The sequence below is a fragment of the Nicotiana tabacum genome, chromosome 18 (genome assembly GCF_000715075.1).
Source record: "Nicotiana tabacum cultivar K326 chromosome 18, ASM71507v2, whole genome shotgun sequence".
Taxonomy (NCBI): domain Eukaryota; kingdom Viridiplantae; phylum Streptophyta; class Magnoliopsida; order Solanales; family Solanaceae; genus Nicotiana; species Nicotiana tabacum.
Window position 1 is genome coordinate 112074331 of NC_134097.1, and position 19385 is coordinate 112093715.

The 19385-nt window shown below is 35.5% G+C and overlaps 2 protein-coding genes across 5 annotated transcripts; both read left to right on the forward strand.

Moving 5' to 3' along the window:
* The first annotated feature begins 10323 nt into the window (after nt 1-10323).
* On the forward strand, nt 10324-12974 carry LOC107798707 (RING-H2 finger protein ATL48-like). The gene is made up of 2 exons (XM_016621736.2): nt 10324-10608; nt 12272-12974. Exons 1-2 carry the CDS (start codon nt 10533-10535, stop codon nt 12442-12444), a joined length of 249 nt encoding a protein of 82 aa, XP_016477222.1. The 5' UTR covers nt 10324-10532; the 3' UTR covers nt 12445-12974.
* An 803-nt stretch (nt 12975-13777) lies between these two features.
* On the forward strand, nt 13778-17888 carry LOC107798708 (ubiquitin-conjugating enzyme E2-23 kDa). 4 transcript variants are annotated; one of them, XM_016621738.2, is made up of 7 exons: nt 13778-13874; nt 15574-15644; nt 15828-15907; nt 16338-16452; nt 16649-16701; nt 17193-17321; nt 17467-17888. In XM_016621738.2, the coding sequence occupies exons 2-7, from the start codon at nt 15601-15603 to the stop codon at nt 17601-17603; spliced, it is 558 nt and encodes a 185-aa protein (XP_016477224.1). In that variant the 5' UTR covers nt 13778-13874; nt 15574-15600; the 3' UTR covers nt 17604-17888. The 4 variants fall into 4 exon arrangements, with proteins under 4 accessions (XP_016477224.1, XP_075093265.1, XP_016477223.1 ...); XM_075237164.1 differs by lacking the exon at nt 13778-13874 and adding an exon at nt 13919-13942; XM_016621737.2 differs by lacking the exon at nt 13778-13874 and adding an exon at nt 13923-14060.
* Nucleotides 17889-19385: the final 1497 nt, after the last annotated feature.

Sequence of the window (19385 nt, forward strand, 5' to 3'; positions counted from 1 at the left end):
TAACTCCATTGCCAGATGACGGGCAAAAGTAGGTGCATGCTCTAAAAACCTTTCATAATCCATCCCTTGGCAGTTTACATAACTTTGAGAGGTATAAACCGCCAAATCATGGATTTGTGCCCTGAAATCTTGGAGACGTTGGTCTTGGTTTTGCAGTTGTTGTTGGCGAGTGGTGGCTATATCTCTTATGCGGTCTTCGCGATCTAAATCTGACTCCAATTGAGCTCGAAGTCTGGCCTGATCGAGTCTTGCTTGTGCTCTTTCTCTGTCGATGTCTGCGTGCTGATGTTCTCTATTGTACCTTCTCGTTTCTTCCAATTGTGCATGGAGTTGAGCTTCTGAATGTATCCAACGGTCCTTCTCTTTCTTGAATTGTGCCTTGTCTTCTTCGGATCTCATTACTTGGCGTTCATTATTAGATTTGACCTCCTCGTTTAATTGTATGATTTTTTTTCCTTAGCTTTGCCTAACGCCTTTTCAGTCTTTGCCAAGATGGAGTCATAATCTTGCATTTTTTCCATCAGATTGGCAATGATTTTTTGATCTTTCCAACTTCTCACTGGTACTTCAGAAGCTTTCTTCATCTGTTGAAATTGAGCGTGGAGATTTTTATTTTCACAAATCAGACTCTTCTTTTCACCTTCTGCTTCTTGTGCTTGTAAGTCTTTCTCCAAATTGAGGTTCCTCAGACTTTCTTTTAAGGCATGAATAGTTGCTTTGTATCCCTTTTCCTTTTCTCCCCAAGCCAATCGTTCTTGGATTTTATCATCAAAGGTTTGAACATGTGGTCTTTTTATAGGCCTTCTAAGATCAGGTTCGGGTGCATCATCCACGCGGGATCTTTTCTCAAACCACCTAGCATATCCTGGATTTATCTCGCCCTTTGCAGGATCTGGAACTTGAGTATCATCTTTCAAGTATCGACACCCATTCCACATTTGCTGAATTAAAGCCTCGGGGAGAGTGGCTTCGAGGTGTAGCTCGATCACTTGCATACTCAAATCCTCATCATCAGGCACCACTTGGTATCTCCCTAGTTGTCTTAGAACTCTCTGTGGCGCATATGGCTGGACGTTTCTCAAACCCAATAGCAGCAAATAACTATTCAAGGTTGACATGTGTATCACTTCTCTTACCGGGAGCCATCCCAAAGTCCACTAAATTTGACTTGCCGTTAAAGATCTTAAACGATATATCCAGGCTTCCACCCCTTCTGGAGATTTATAATCTTTTATTCTTTCTTCATAACTCTCGATGAAATTGTCATTGCTTGGACCATACTGCATGAACTTGGGGTGATGCCGGAGATGTTAGATCATCCACATTTGCAACAAAATTTTGCACCCTTCGAAGACTTTTGCCCCTGATTTACATAAAGTCAACGCCCGATAAATGTCTGAGAGAATGATCGGGGCACGGGTGTGACTTTCCTTGGTAGTGAGGACCTGTATGACTCTCGTTGTGCGAATATCAATTGTCCGTTCTTTGTTTGGGAAGACCATAATTCCCAGAAAATCCACCATGAAAACGAAGCAACGGTGAATCTGCCAGGTGTCCTTTTTCTGCTTGTTAGTAAGGCCCTTTTCATGAATTTCAAATCTATCCGGCTTTCCGAACCTTGAATACAGGAAGTTGAAAGAACAACACCCTTTGACAACGTTGCTTTTTCTGATTTGATTACTGATGTTCAAAAGACCAAAGAATCGATGCACCGAGGGAGCCTTTGGGAATATAAGATTTTGGTTTCTCAAATCTCCGTCAAAACCGGCATATCCAGCTATCTCTTCTAATGTGGGAGTAAGCTCGAAATCAGAGAAGCGAAAGACATTGTGAACAGGGTCCCAAAACGTTACTAACGTCGTAATCAAATCATCGCGTGGTTTAAGTTTCATAATATCTGTGAGAGTTCCCAAATACTTAATGACCCATTTCTGACCATCTTCTCCTAACTCATGCCACCATATTTGAAGCCGAAATAGAAACTCATCTACATTTGCGAATGATGGGTTTTGGATGGTGCTCATTTTGTATCTGCGATTAATTTTAACAAAATCAAGACTCCTTTTGAAAACAGACACTCATAAGAAAAAAAATCATTTTTTTAAAAAAAAATATTTTTTATTTTTTATTTTTAATAAATATAAAAAAACGACACTTCTTCTCTCTTTTTTTCAAAATTTTAAACTATTTTGGGAATTTTCTAAAACAGCCCATTTTATTTCTCGGCTCTCATAATGATTTTCTATCCTTTCCCAATTAAGCTGGTCAACATGCAAATCCGAGGCAAATGAATGCACAAGTAGCAAGTAAGATGCATTAGGATGGTCTTTCCATTTCGGGTGCACCTGTCCTAGACAGACCCAACCCTTGTGTTGAGTCTCCAAGGTCAAATGCACATGATGCAAACAGACGTTCCTACTAGGGATCCGGTATGAGGCTGAGTTATTCTAAGTGAAAAACCTGAGGCATATTGTTCTAGACCTGGCTTACCCAAACGGACAGCTTGAGCCGAAGTGGGGGCAACGTACCGGGAGCACGAAAGTCTACCCAGCCTAGTTACTTGTCCCAACTTCGTCTTATTTGGTATGACTTCTAACAGAAAGGTGGTCCACGCGCACGTGTGCACCATAAATTCAGAAGACTCAGAAAGAAGAAGGGTTTCGTATCAGTTTTATATGCACAATTCAGATAATATTAAAGCGGTAAAAAGCAACATTTAGCACATTAAGCATAAATATGTAAAAAAAATCAGATAACAAGCAAATCCAACTATAACAGTTATTTTAAGCTCGAATTCTTGAACCCTGAACCAGAGATTCTGGGTTCCGTCCCCAGCAGAGTCGCCAGAGCTGTCACACCTCCTTTTTACCTGTACCCGCAAGGGCATAAGGGAGTTTTTTTCCAATTTTAAGGACAATCGAAATGGGATTAATTATTTAAAGATTCAGAGTCGCCACTTGGAAGATTTATGGTGTCCCAAGTCACCGATTGAATCCCGGATCGAGGAAAAATATGACTCTGTTTAACAGTCCGTAAACCAGAAATCCGAGTAAAGAATTATGTTAACCCGGGAGAAGGTGTTAGGCATTCCCAAGTTCCGTGGTTTTAGCACGGTCGCTCAACTGTTATATTCGGCTTAATTATCTAATTTTAAAATATTTTTTGAACCTATGCATAATTTTAAACTTTTTGACCGCTTTCAACTAAGAAAATTATTTTTAAAATGGATCACGCGTACGTGTACCAATTTGTTTGGCTCGTCAAAAAATCATGTCACGAGAACGTGTCCACAATTAATAATGTTTCGTTATTATTTAAGAAAACTTGTTCGATGTGGTGCGAACTCATATTCCGATTTTTTTATTTTATTTATATATATATATATAAAATGAAAATGAACAAAACTATATATAAATGAATGAATGAACAAAACTGTAACTACGTCACGCGAATGTGTACATAATGACAATAATTTATTTAAATACGCTTAAAAGTATACTAGTGGTTTATGAGTTATATTTTTTTTATGTTTGTTTTAAGATTAGGATAGATGTGGAATTATTAAGCTCCCAAAGAAAGAGAATAAAAAGAAAAATTGTTATATATATAAAAATATATATAAGTGAACTTAATAATTCCAAATACCTTATCCAACGTTATTTTTTGTTCTTTTCCCTCTTTTTTTTTTAGGAAAAGTAAAAAAATAAAAATATTCTTACTAAATTAAGATTAGGAATTTCCAACTTTCATGGCTAGGTAGTTAAAAATTATAAATATTCAATTTAGAGAAGACAAACTTTTCTTTGTGTAAAAATTTACTACAATCTTATAAAGAAAGTTTATTATAGTTTATAGTCTATTCACAAGAATTACTAGAAAAAGTTAACCTATTTGTGACTTAAATACTATAACACTATTTTTTGTCCATAATTGATAACTCTTTACTGCTAATTTAAAAGTTTAGCCGCAATTGTGCAAATCTGAAACTACGTACATTTGTCAATTTTGTATGATTAAATGGTAGGCGTCACACCTCAGACTATATGAGCTAATTTAATTTAATAACCTCCGTAAATCCATTTTTATTATTAAGAAAGTTTGCTCGGAGTTGCGCGAACGCATACTCCGAAATTAGTTGTAATTATGTCACGCGAACATGTGCGCAATCACAATTGTATTTTAAACGGTCTTATATGTTTTTCTACGAATATTCAACAATTATCCCTAAATCGAATTAGTATCGCTAGGGCCGCAAGTTATGGGCCAGCTACATTGTAAAAAAGGGCAAATGGGCCAATTCGAGGCACATAGATTTGTAACCAGGAAATGTTAATATGGAGAAGGACCTGACAGCTTATTTGCTAGGCCCATGTCCTTTGTTTGAAATTACATCCTTTAAATCTGGTCACATGACCAGTTCGAAGATCCAGGCGAGCTGGACATAATCCCCAAGAATTAGCACAAACCATTGTCCAAAACATGATTTCTTAAAGCCCAAAGCTATTTCTCTAATAATTCATTTGAAATGCCCTCGCAAAGAATCATACCTCCGGGCATATATTAAAACTAACGATTAAATTGTGAAGACTGATAGTAAAGCTATGACCTGAATCCAGCAAACTTTAGCGGAATGGAACAAATTTCGATATAAGAACGTACAAAGACAACAAAACCCCAACTTCTGAAAAATAAACCTTACGAAGAACACATTAGAGCAAATGCATATTCCCTGAAAAATGCAGGTAGGTCCTGGGCGAACTCTCCTCAGTAACCAAACATATATCATGAGTAGCATGGTCTGGACCACATTTTTACATTTTTCTGAAAGGTTAAATAGGTACTAGAAATCATATTCGATGGGGACTAGCCAGCAAATCAATCCGATGAGAGCCACAATCAGAATTTACAATCTAGAATAATGCTATAATCCAATAATCTAACATTATTTATAACCCATTGATGAAAATCCCAAATCTGAAAAGGAAATAGACTACAAACTATATGACCAACTATTCATAATGATTGACGAGATAAATGTGCAGAAATCACAAGAAAAGCAATAGCTTCTGTTTGAAAGAACAAAACAATAATTTCAGCTCGATTTCATAGGCTTTTGATCTAGATTTACTTCAAGGTTCAAATGTCTTTACATACCTGGAAATGAAAGTCAAAAGGAAGTAAGATCAACAAGCATAACAACAGCTATCACCAGCAGCAACAAACAGCCCCAATCAAACAATATCTCGTACAACTTTAAACCAAATTTGAAGACCAATTCTAAAACCTTTCTCCCTCAGGTGAGTTGAGATTGTTTCAGAAGTTTAAAAACAATTCTCAATTAGTAAAAACTTCAATGGAACAGCAGAATTGTCTTCCTGTGTGTGTATATCCGTGTATGTCTTAGCCCTCAATTTTCAGAATTTTTAGAGTTTTAAATCTCTTTCTCCTAAATCTCTTAAGCTCTCTCTCTGTGTATCTTTCCTATCTCCTCCTCTCTCTTTATACAAATCTGTCCCCTCTTCTCAGTGCTGCCCGACCCCCTTCATTTTATTTAAAACAGATTTTTTGCACTAAAATCTGATCTTTTCCACCTTTTAATCCCACTAAGGCCATCCTTTTTAATGATCAGCACTCCCAATCCCTTTGTCCCCCATTATTGCATTAATTAATACCCCATTGACAAAGAACTAAGGATAAAGTATCACACTTACTGTTTTATTCCCTAAATCACCCCTGAAATTCCCTTACTATTACTGCCCTAAACCAAACTACCTAAACTGAACAATTATCTACTAATCTGCCTAACAGTTAACAACCAATTCCTAAAGTCTTACAGCAGAAAATACAAAGATTTCCAATTTAGGACAATATTCACAGAATTTCAACTAATCGGACAATTAACAATCAGAACTAAAACCAAACAGAATGTTGAATGATTCAATATATACAAACAAACTAATCAATGAAGCTTAATCAAATGATTACGTATTATAACTGACATTGATCAGCAAACAATGAAAACATGCAATTCAAATAATTTCAGTATTATTGCCAGAATCAAGGATTAAATGGAAACTAATTAATCGACGCAACTTATTAATCGATTACACACATAACAATCATAGCATACATAAACAAATGACAGAATTGGACAAAATAAAAGTCCACTGAAGATGAGCAGAATTAATTGCTAGAAAAATGGAAAAAATTAATAAAACTAAATTAAACAGATACATAGATAGAAAATCATGAATACAAAAATGAAGGAAAATAAAGTAAAATACCTCGGAAATATTCTGACCCAGGCTCGAATCCAAATTTGGACACTTTGAGGTCGAACAGACTGTAATCGAAGTATTCTCAATTGAGAATACCTCGATTAAGGTCTATTAGACCCCAATCTATTATTTAATTCGGACAGATTCCATGGTTTGGATTTTTAGGGTTCCTGATTTTTTGATTTAAGATTCGAGCATTTCTAGACATATTTGAACAGAACCAAGGTCATTTATGTTATGAGGGAAGCCTAGTGGATATCAGGTGTGAGTTTGGGGTAGGTTGGGGTAGAGTTAGGTTTTGCTCGAATCTTCGATTGAAGATTCGAGGAGCTTCGGCCTGATTCGAGCAAAATGGTTAAGGGATTCGTGGAGAGGGCGGTTAGGTGCTCTAGTGGTGTGAATTTCACGGCCACCGGAGCCGGCGCCGCCGGGTTTACGGCGAGGGAACGGGGTGGCGGCTATTAGGGTTCCTCGTCTCTGAAAGAGACGAGGTTTGATGAGAAAATGAGAGGAGGGGGCTTGGTTTGGGGGGAGGGTTAGTTTGGACCCCTTATATATCGCACGTGAGGATTGGATCCAGACCGTTCGATCTGATGAGATCAATGGTCTGGATTAACCGAGTAAGTGGAATGACGTCGTTTTGTTTATCCTTAAGACCGGATCAGTTTTGGATGGGAACGGGTCGGGTGTGGAAGAATTAATCTGGAGCGTTAATCAAGTGAAATCAATGGACCAGATTGAGAATGATGAAACAACGTCGTTTAATTTAGCTACAGGTGAACTGGATTTGGGACGGGTATGGGCTGGTTTTGGACGGGTTTAAAGGTGTATTTTGTTTGGGCTTTGAAACTTTTGGCCCAAATCCGGGTTTTCTAATTTTTCCTTTCTTTTTATTTTCTAAATTTTCTAAAATCAACAACCAAATTAACTTATTAGAATACTAATTATCCTTTAATTACATTTATTACATACAACTAAATGTCAATTAACAATAAAACCAACATAATTTATCAGTGCTAAAAAATGCAAAAGTCCCTATTTTTCTGTGATTTTCCGTTTTGTAAAACAAACCTGTTAATTCCTAAATTGTAAAACTAAATCCTAAATGCACATGTAACACATATTTACATTATATATATATATATATATATATATACATATTACATTATATATATATATTTTTTTTGTATTTTTAATGCATTAATAAAACTACACATGCACACATACCTATGCAAACAAACAGGAAAACCGCACAATATTTCCTCAAAATAACACACAATTAAAGAAAAGACCTAATTTCGGGAGTTATTTTGGAGTAATTCGTATGAGGCAAAAATCACGTGCTCACACATCTATTAGGACCATAAAATATCTAAACAACCCACTTGGTGGGTGAATAGGTCCACATATATCCCCATGTTTACGCTCTAAAAGGCAGCGGATTCAATGCCAACCTTCATTGGTGATGGTCTAGTGATCATTTTGCCTTGATAACAAGCATCACAAGAAAATTCGTCATTTGTAAGAATCTTCAGGTTCTTTAATGGATGCCCGCTCGAATTTTCAGTAATTCATCTCATCATTATTGATCCAGGATGGCCCAAACGGCCATGCCAAAGCACAAAAGTATTTGAATCCGTAAACTTTTGGTTTACGATAGAATGTGCTTCAGCTGTACTAATTTTTGAATAGTATAAACCAGAAGATAAAGTTGGTAACTTTTCTACAATGCATTTCTGGCCAGAAATATTCTTTGTAATACAAAGATATTCCATGTTCATTTCATCTATTGTCTCAACATGATACCCATTTTAGTGGATATCTATAAAACTCAACAAGTTTCTTCGGGACTTGGAGGAGAATAATGCATTGTCTATAATAAGTTTTGTTCCTTTAGATAGAAATATAATGGCTCTTCCGGAGCCTTCAATCAAACTTATATTACCACAAATTGTTGAAAGATTTGCTTTTTTACTTATGCAAATAAGAAAAGTATTTCTGATATTTGAATATGACATGAGTTCTTCCACTATCAATAACACAAATATCTTCATGATTTGTCTTTGATCCAAACATAATTTGAGGATTATCCATATTCTTCAAAATGACATAAATAAAATATATTATAGTAAACATCATTATCAAAACATAACTTTTATTTATGTACAACAATTACATAACTATACTATCTATTACAAACAACAAAAATTAAAATATTTACATTTCTACAAATTCACTACCGATTACATGACTTGTTTCTCCTTCTGGGAGTGCAAAGTAATCAGCTACATCCAAATGCATGAAGTCTAAATTATCTTCAGAAATAAAATTTGCTTCAGTATTTTTCTCTGTCTTCTTTAGGGAGGCTTGATAAAGCTCAACCAGGTGCTTTGGCGTACGACAGGTACGAGACCAGTGCCCTTTTCCTCCACATCTGTAGCATGCATTTTCTGCATTTGGTGTTTGCACCGCTTCATGCATTTGTTCCTTCTTTTTCCACTGTCGGTGGTGAGGAGAGTTCTTTGGTGCATTATTATTACCATGATTAGAGTTTCTTCCCCGACCACGGCCATGACCACGACTGGGGCCATGACCTCTTCCATGTTTAGCTTGGTGAAAGTTCGTCTCATTCACTTCAGGGGATGGACAAGAACCAGTAGGTCGGCTTTCATGGTTTTTCATTAATAGCCCATTATGTTGCTCGACTACAAGAAGATGTGAGATAAGTTCATAATACTTTTTAAATCCTATCTCTCAATATTGCTGCTGTAGGAGCATATTCGAGGCATGAAAAGTGGTGAAAGTTTTCTCCAACATATCATGATTAGTAATATTATCACCACATAATTTCAATTGGGAAATAATTCTGAACATAGCAGAATTATACTCACTGATAGATTTAAAATCTTGTAGCCTTAGATGAGTCCAATCATATCGTGCTTGTGGAAGAACGACCATCTTCAGGTGGTCATATCTATCTTTTAAATTATTGCACAGTATGACTGGATCTTTAATAGTAAGATATTCCATTTTCAGGCCCTCATCAAGGTGATGGCGTAGGAATAATCATTGCTTTGGCACGGTCTTGGTTTGATGCCTGATTTTATCTTTGATGGTGTCTGCCAGACCCATCGCATCAAGATGAATTTCAGCATCAAGCACCCAAGACATGTAGCTTTTGCTCGATATATCCAGGACTACAAATTCAAGTTTAGAAAGATTTGACATTATTTAGGAAAAGAAAATTCGTACCTCTAATACTTTTATAGTATTTGCTCGAGATGGCAGAGTCTCGTGCTGATAACGTGTTATGAAATAAAGACTGTAAAGTAAAGACAAGTATAGAGAGAAACTGATATATTATTCAAATTCAAAATTAATGTACATAATGAACTGAAATCTCTTCTATTTATAGAAGAAAGGAAGCTGCTGTGTAAGATGCCACTGCAAGCTGCTGTGTAAGCTGCTACTATACCAGATATGGATAATCTTCTACTGAGAGCAATGTTTATCCATAACGGAGTACTGAATGGATAAGCTCATTGTACCCAGTATAGATAATCTTCTACTAGAGGTAATGATTATCCATAATGGAGTACTGAAAGGATAAACTCATTGTACCCGGTATGGATAATCTTCTACCGGGGATAGTGTTTATCCATAACCGGGTACCGAAGTGATAAGCTTCTTCAGGAAACTTATTTCCAATAGAATATTAAATAGATAAACATATTTACGGCGGATTCCCGTATGGATAAGCTTCTTCAGGAAACTTATTTACAACGGAATACTAAATAAACATCCATAATATAATATATTTATAACACATTTCAATTTATATTACACTACTTCCTTATTTTTTTCCAAACGAATGACATATACATATATATATAATCGAATTTCAAATAGTTTATTTTACTCTTGATAAAAATATTTTATAGTTATTAGTCACATAAATATTATGATTTATTTAAGAATACTAATTGAAGTATTATAATCATATAAATTTTATGATATAAGTAAATTGGAATAGAGGGTGTACTTAGGAAAAGGGAAAAAAGAAAAGAAAAAGAGGAGGAAAGAGGGGAAGAGAGCGGCACACGTAGTTACACTTCAGACCTCAAAGACTCGAGACTAAAACGACTCGGGGGAAGAGAGGAAAACAGAAACGAGAAAATTAGATTTGAAAAAGGAAAAACAAAATCCAAAGTTGTTGGATATCTATTATATAGGGGGAATTGAGATAGAAGAAGGATGGGAATGGCTGATTCAGAACTGGATTCAATCTTTCCCGATACCAAGCGCCACCGTAACCCTCTTGTTCCTATTGGTACATTTTTCAAACCCTAATTTAACTTTTGCTCTAATTTTTTTTAGTATAGTTCAACTTTGTATTCATTTTGATGTTGTCTCTATATAAGTATCCATCCAATTATTGCTCAATTTTAAGCTTTTAGTTATGCTTTCCGTCTGGGTTTTTCCGTTGAAGAGTTTGACGGTTGTATGCCAATTGACCTGTACTTTTGTCTTATATATCTCCAAATATACAAAAATTATCAGATCACATACAATATTTAATATATGCTCGAATTTATTCCGTGAAACGGGTGCTAATATTCAATCTCGGTTCATAAAATGATTAAAATGAAACTTGCAACTTTTGTATTTGAACTTGAAGTTCTTGCATTCTGTTACTCCTTCCTTCTTTCCCTATTACATGATACTATATTCATTTGTACGAGAAAATGGTGCTGATTTTTGAACCATGTCTCAGATGATCCATATTAGTATTAAAGACAGTTTATAGATACCTTATTAAAACAAAAAGACAGTTTATGTCCCTCAAGTGCTATTACCTAATTAGTTGAAATATAGGAGGTTATCTCGTCAATGAGGAATGCCCGTATAAAAAAAGAGATATAGGATGTTCTCTTGCTTGTTGTGATTAAGATAGGAGGGGTCCTTCACATTCTTGGCTACTTTCTTACTTGCTACCTTTCTTGAGCAACATAGTAATGTTCCCGTCTGTGATGCGTTAGCCCTTTACAAAAACTTGGGCAGCCAAAACTCAACTTCACATGACACAGGTGGCTTGGCCTTACTGCAATGCAGTAATCCTGCTGGTAGCTCGGCTGTATCGCAATACTCTAAGCCTGCAATTGTACCGGCAACTCTTTTTACTAGTTTCTCCTTCTGTTTGCACCCGCCTTGCTAAATTCACTTCTAATTTCCTAATTTTAAGCCTTAGGCATGCTTCAAACGTTATTTAGGACTTGTGCAGGGTACAGAGTGTTAAAGATTGCTTACATCTGGGGCGTCAAATGATGGTAATTATCCGGTTAAGTGTCTAATGGTTCTTATAGACTCAGCTATATAACTTCACAGCTTGGTGTTTAGCTCAAATGTGAAAACTAACTTCTCCTTTTTAGAAACAGCAATGATGCAACTTTGCAAATTCATGACTGAGTCAACTGTATATCCAACCTTTGAGCAAGCAAAAAAGTAATTCTGCCTGTGTCATAGTTGAATGAAACAAAAGCCTAAAAAACATTGAACCTACAAAACCACCCTAATGCTCAAGTTCTTTAGTAGTAATCAGTTTGAGTTACATGTGGTGAGGAACAGGTTCTGATGCCTGCTTTATTTGTACTGAGCATGTAAGTCATGTAGGGAGAGAATGTTGCTCACAGTGTCTACCCTAGTTCCTTCATTCTGGTCTTATATGGAGGGCTAGATGTTTCTGCTTGTAAGGAGAGGTCATCTGGGTCTTCTATATGAATTCTTTAGAAGCGGCACATCTGCAGAATTATGTATTGTAGGAGTTTCAGCTGCATTATCTTCCTTTATGTGTCGTTGTAGTCCTTCGGATCCTCGTTGATCATCCATTGATTTCATGTTTTGCTAAATGGTGGTTGAACACTCTAGTCAATAGCAGAACTTACTTTGTCTAACTCATATTCTCATTGTGCAATTAACGATTTTGTGATTTTCAGGTGCCTTTGTCACTGCAGGAGTGCTCACAGCAGGGCTAATTAGTTTCAAGCGGGGAAATTCTCAATTAGGTCAGCAACTAATGAGAGCTAGAGTTCTTGCTCAAGGTGGTACAGTTGTGCTGATGGTTGGGTCAGCGTATTACTATGGAGATAGTTTTAAGCGTGATGGGTGACTACCAACCATGGCTGTGGACTTCTCTGATTCTCCTGTTTGGAGTTGCATTCAGCGGGGAAAAGGGATTCCATATTTGCTAGGAGGTAGTTCTTTTCATGGCTGGCATTGCCGCCCAACCACTCCCGCACCTCACTGGAAAAAAAGTAGAGGAAAATAAATAACAGAGTGAAAATAATGATGTGTTTATGGTTTTTTAAGGGGGGACTTGACTGTCGCGCTTTCTCTCTGATTTACGTAGTTTTAATTTTGATGTTAGTTGAAATTGAGTTAATTGTGGCTTCTTGAGGGTTAGTTTAAAGCTCCGAACTCGAAAAAACTCTTATTCTCGAGCTTTGCTGATGAGTGTTATAGTGTCCCACATTGGATATAAATAGGTTTGTAAGAAGGTTCACCTATTGCTTTAGGTTTTGAAATGGATGTTCAAAATTCTTTTCAATTATTTTTGGCTTTTTATTTTTTATTTTTATGAATTGATTAGTGAAGAGGTGCTTTACCATTGGGAGTTTATTATGATACACTTTCTTTCTGAGAACACAACCACCTATTGCTTTAAACTTCGAATTGGATGTGCGGATCTTTTTACAATTATTGTGGTTTTTTTTTTTAATGAATGGATTTGAGAAATGCATTACAGTTGGGAGCTTTATAATGATACATTTCCTTTTTGAACACAAGTCAAACAGGAAGAAAGAGAATTCTCTTTATTGCCAAATAACGTTAAATTACAACGTCAAAAGTGCAGATAAATCAGATTCATGTATCGCTGCCATTATTAAATTTAAGTGCTATTGTTTTGCAACGCTTTAAACTTATGAAGTCCTAATTGGGCTCTTGTTTTACATTGGTACTTGATCAATTCACCAAAATGAATATATTAAGCACTTTATTTCAAAATTGTACACTTGTGATCTTCGTTTTATTTCCACTTTCTTCCCCCCTTCCTTCTCACATTCCAATTCGAGCTGAGCTAAAATACAATCTAGCCGAGCCCGGTTCGTTGCCCAAGCCTAAGCAGAACAAGTACAAAAGAGCAGGAAAAAAATTGCAAAAACTTTGCTAATGTAGAAATGGGGGAAAATGGTAGTTTCAGGTGATATATTTAACATCAAACAGAAATGTCGAAAGCATTTCCATTGTTCAAAGAAAGTCAAGTCCAAAAAACTTATTTCCCAAAAGGAACATTAAACAAGCGAAAAATATTAAGGCCAACAAAATTTATTTTATTTGTCCAGATAAAATAACCCCATTATTTAAAGCAGTGGAAAAGAGGGAAATACGGGTATACTACTGACATGGGGTACCTTTGTTTTTTGGTTCAGTTACATAAATGGGGAGTGGAGTGAGTGAAGAAGAAGCCAAGGTAAATGCAAGGAATGGTAAAAAAAAAAAGATTAACGCAATACGCAAAACAAAGCCACGTAATTTGTGGTGAGTTGTTGGCACATAGCACGTGCCCCTTTTCAACTCTGTATGCAACTCCGCCTCAACGCCAACATGTCGACACTTTCCCCTTTTTCCCCTTCCCTTTTATTTTGTTGTCCTTTTTCTCTCTTATTATTTCTTTTGATTGATTGTTTTGTCCAATTCAGATCTTCTACTTTGCCCATATTTCTGGTTAGTCTAAGTTTATCTTGATATTTTATCTCATATGAACTTTAGTCTTGATGTTGTGTATTGTGTTTGCATGTTGTGGCAATTGAATGAATTGTAATTATTTAAGGGTATTTTTACTTTGATGGGTTGGGTTTCTTCTGCTTAAATCTGCCAAAGTTTTGATCTTTTCAATATTTGGTTCATCCAACCTATCTAATTGTTTGCATTGCCAAGACTAGATTAAACTTTTGGGTGCTGTGGTTCTTGGGATGGATTTATCTAATTTGAGGGAGTCAAGTTTGTCAGTATTTTGCAATGAGAACTTTTTAGAGTTATAGAAACTTTTGTGCGTCTGTCTTAATTTTACTTTTTGAACTGCATTATGGATGTGAAGATTTCGTTCTAATATTGTGTTAGATGTGGTTTGCCACTTAATGCCAAATGAAAGTGTTGTTATTGAAATATATACTAATAATTAAGCAAGACTAAGGCGGTTGCTGTAACTTGATTGTGATTTCCTGGTAAATGATACCCTTTTGTAGCTATGCTACTATCAGGAACAGATGAAACTCCGAGGCTTATCATTAACTCCACACTTCCCCATTAGTAGGATTTCATGTAATTTATGCATCCGCAAAAGTGCCCCCCTTAACTAGATTGCTGATAAAGAGGCAATGACAAGTTGCAGCTCAAGCTGACAGTCTATATTATGTGACCCCGCACATATAGTTGCTTGATATGGTGATACTAATTTGTATCTAATTGTGCTGACATCATGATTGCTCAAAAGCTCTAAGTCAAATTCAAGTCCATCGTTTTGTAAGAAAAGCTACTTTTAAAGAACCCTTGTCTTTGGAATGTTTGAAATGCATCACCGTGTGTTTCAGTAGATGAATTAGTAATAAGTTAAATGAAGGTTGAGCAGCTCAATGGAGATGGTATTAAGTATTAAACTCACTGATGGGATGAGTTTGAAACTGAGTTTCCCCTTTCGATGCTGATGTTTCCTAGACATCTTCTGTCGGTTATTTTATTTAAACCATCCTTGAATATGTTTAATGGGGATGAGGTAGACCTAAAATCACATTGAAGGAAGTTGTCTAGAAAGACCTACAATCTCTTGAAATCCACGTGAACCTCGTGGAGAATATGATATAAGGAAGAAAAAGAATCTCTATAGGCAACATCTATTAGTTGGGACTAAGGTTTAGTGGTGTTAGTAATTTACTTTAACTTCAATGTCAGAGTCATATCTGCCAGTAGCAAATATAGAGATCTTCTAGTGCTAGAGAAACTAAATTCTTATAATGTTGGATTGAGATGTACTTAAGCGACATGGACAGCAAGATTCATGTAACTAATCCCAACTTGCTTGGGATTAAGGCGTGTAGTCGTTGTTGTAATAACCATTTTCTTCTTATGCTCGTGCAAAACAGCCATGTAATTTCTCATTTTATTTGTTTGGTTTCTTTATTTGCATCTTGTTTATTGAACAGACAAACTTATATGTTGAATTCTTGCCTTCATTACGCAGATTTGAGGATCAATAATTAGTTGAAAAATGTCTTCTCCAAGCAAAAGAAGAGATATGGATGTTATGAAATTGTAAGAACGTCCGAGATATGGTTTTCTTGCTGTCATTGATATATTTTTACTGATTCTAAACAGTTTGGCTTTTACTTCATCTTATCTGAATTCTGATCAATGTTTCTGAATACATATGAAAGTCAATATGGCAGGTTTTCATTTACCACCATGAGATTTCTTTCTCTCATTTTCATTTCACAGGATGATGAGTGATTACACAGTGGAGACAATAAATGACGGAATTACGGAGTTCAACGTGGAATTTCACGGCCCAAAAGAAAGTAATGTCACGAAGATACTAGTTTAGTTTTGTCTTTTATCAGTTTTGTTACTTTGTTGAAGGATCATTTTTCCCTTGATTGGATTTCTCCTTCTTAAAGTTAGTTTTTGAAGAGAGTGCAGCAATTCTAATTGGATTACATGGATTAGTTTCTATATACAGTGATACCTAAAATTTTGTCTCTTAATTATCTCAAAAGTGTCATAACTTTAACACTCATTGGCCGATATTTTTAGCATACGAATAGCCAATCAAGACATTTCTGCTCTCAGTTGCTAAAGTAGCTCGTCTATCAGAATATTGCACTTGTTGCTTTTCCGTAGAGCAGCATATTACATATTCAAATGGAATTGCTATTGGAGATGAGGCTATTTTCTTAGATAATGCAGACTGATAGAGTTAGTTGGTTTTGCGTATGAATTTTGTTACAGGCCTTTATGAAGGTGGAGTCTGGAAAATAAGGGTCGAGTTACCAGATGCTTATCCTTACAAGTCTCCTTCCATTGGGTTTCTCAACAAAATATTCCACCCCAATGTTGATGAGCTGTGAGCAACATATACATTCTTTCTGCATTTTAAGCAATTTGCTGTTACTTTGTTAGTCACATGTAAGATGTGTTAGATAGTCATATTTGTGTTGGCCGTCTTCCATCTTTTAGTCTCTTTGTTGAACCTTTGTACCACAATTCTACGTAGACGATAGTAATGCACCATTACTCACGAGATTCATCTGTTATTGCAGGTCTGGCTCTGTATGTTTGGATGTCATCAATCAGTCATGGAGCCCTATGTTTGGTAATTGCATACTGCTAAGTGAACAAAGCACTAAGACTTTTAGAGTGAAACGAAAGTTTAAACGCATGAAGTCTTCCTTTTAGTTTGTTTCACACAACTGCTTTTTCTTTGTCATCTAACTGAAGGTTTGTGCTCAAGTTTCTTTAAGCATGGCTGTACACATGAATTAATACAAGTCAATTTTTTGTATGCTGCGGCACTAATGTAGGCATTGACAACCTTAAAAAGGGTCTATAACAGAAGCTCAACTCTCATTTCACTGTTCAGATTATGTAGAAAACATCTTCTGTTGAAATGAAAATGACGAAAGGTGTCATCCTTGTGTCTGATTTAAGGCGTGAGTCGTATAAGTTAGCTTTGTTCTTACACTCCATTTATGTTCTTTTCAAGAAATTGTTTATGGAAATTCAGCCCTAGATGTTGACAACTTCATAAAATGTTCCTGAACTGTGAGCTTTTCCACATCTGACCAAGCATATGCCAATGTGCAGATCTCTTAAATGTATTTGAGGTGTTTCTGCCACAGCTTTTGCTATATCCAAATCCTTCGGATCCATTGAATGGTGATGCAGCATCTCTGATGATGAAAGACAAGAATCAGTATGAGCAAAAAGTGAAAGGTAATTTGACAACCATGGCCGACGTGTATGTTAGGCACATATTCTACGTTGTAAATATGCTTTTGTAATGAAATGGAACTTCTAGTCATGTATGAGAATGTAAACCAATGATCATTGATTGTTCACACATCATTTTATGATGCAGAGTATTGTGAGCGATATGCAAAGAAGGAGAACATTGTTGGCTCACCGAAAGATGAGAGTGATGAAGAGATTAGTGAAGAGGATTTCAGTGGACAGAGCGATAGTGATGACGAAGTTGTTGGACATGCTGATCCCTGAGTTGAATAGACTAGATCCTAAATGGAGATCATGTTTAGTTCATTTTTATCCTTGCATGTAATATTCGATTCATCCTCGCATGTAAATCAAGGTGCCATAGGTAGTTTAGGGACAATATATATAACATGCAGATATGTGATGATTTTAAATCTATTTGGAAACTTTCAGCCCCATGGTTAATGTAATCAATGTATGCATCAATTCAGATTCCAGTTTCAAACCAATTGCGCCATTTCATGGCTGCTGGGTATGAGCTATGATATATTAAACATTTTGTTATTCTAATGCAACTCTGTGCTGCAACATTTTCAAGGCTTTTTGCACTGAACCCATTTACTTTTACTAAACTTTTTACATGTATATCTATATTTCGTGTCGAAGATGATGAATTCAGTTGGAACTCATCAAATGTATGGTCCAGCTGCCTCTGGCCTCAAAATAATACTGGTTAATTTATCACTTAGCTTTCCCCTGCTTCTCCAGTTCATGACAGGTATAATCCTGTCAAAACTCTTCTAAATTATTTCTTGTTTTATTGTCAAATTCATCAGCTTTATGTATAAAGAACACCTCTTTTGGTTTTGTGTGCGCGTGTTCAATGGCAATGAAATGAGTGTTGTTTGATTGGTTTATTCAGTTTGTATAATTTAGCACTATCATATTGTTTTTAGGTGTGTACCAAGAAAAGCAGGAAGAAAAAACTTAAGAAAAGCAGAAACAGAGAAGGCCCGAAGTAAACGATAAAATGATACCTCTGTATAACAATATTGTTTGTTCAGATATTTTTTTGCTTTTATAGTGAATGATTGTTGTACACATAATAATTGTTATCATTTAAATATTTTTTGGTTGTTATAGAGAAAAATTATCCAAAAATTAACTTTTTCCACCTTTTAATGTTACACATAAAAAGATAATTTTAATTAAAATCTCAAACTATATGCATATCCACTAATTAAGTATTAAAAAAGCTACTATATGATTAATAAATTCATAACTAAATGTACAAAAATTTAAGCTCTTAACGCACACATTTTAAAGCTAAGCTACTAGAAAATTTAAAAGTCTAAAAAAGATATGTGCAGATCATTAAATCTTAGCATTATGCAAGATGGAAAATCTGGCCAATGAAAAAGATTGTATGTATAAATCTTTAAATATTAGACATTATGCACGAAAGATCCTTTTGTGCAATGAAATGAAAATATACAAGCATATATTTTAGGGAAATTTTCGTTCCTATACTATATAGGAACTATATTACCAAATATGTTCATAGTTTGCATATTACCCTTCATGTTAATAGTATTTCTACATAATATATATAATGCATTAAATAAGGAATTATTGTAGCTGTAGGATTCCTTATTTAGGCGCGCTAAAAAAAGAAAATTTAATATTTTCCAGATCTTCCACAACGCAAATCACGCACAGTAATAACTATCGTCGACTTCGTTACAAAATTTCCGTACTCTGTTTTAGAGATAGACTCTGTTTCAATTTTTTCTCTGATTTCACAAATCAAAATCGACAAAACCTTCTACAATTCTTCTGCAACAAAAGCAATTATGGCGAAAATACCAATTATGCTACAATCAAATGAGAATTGGGATAGCTTTGGTCGATTTAGAGAATTCGAGGTCAATGACATTGTAGTCGATGACGATGCAAGTTACAGTCTATTACTTTCTACAATAGCACATCAATTAATGATTGATACATCCGAAAAAATTATAGAAATCAAATACATTGTCAACGAGCATTGTCCTCCAATGAAAATTA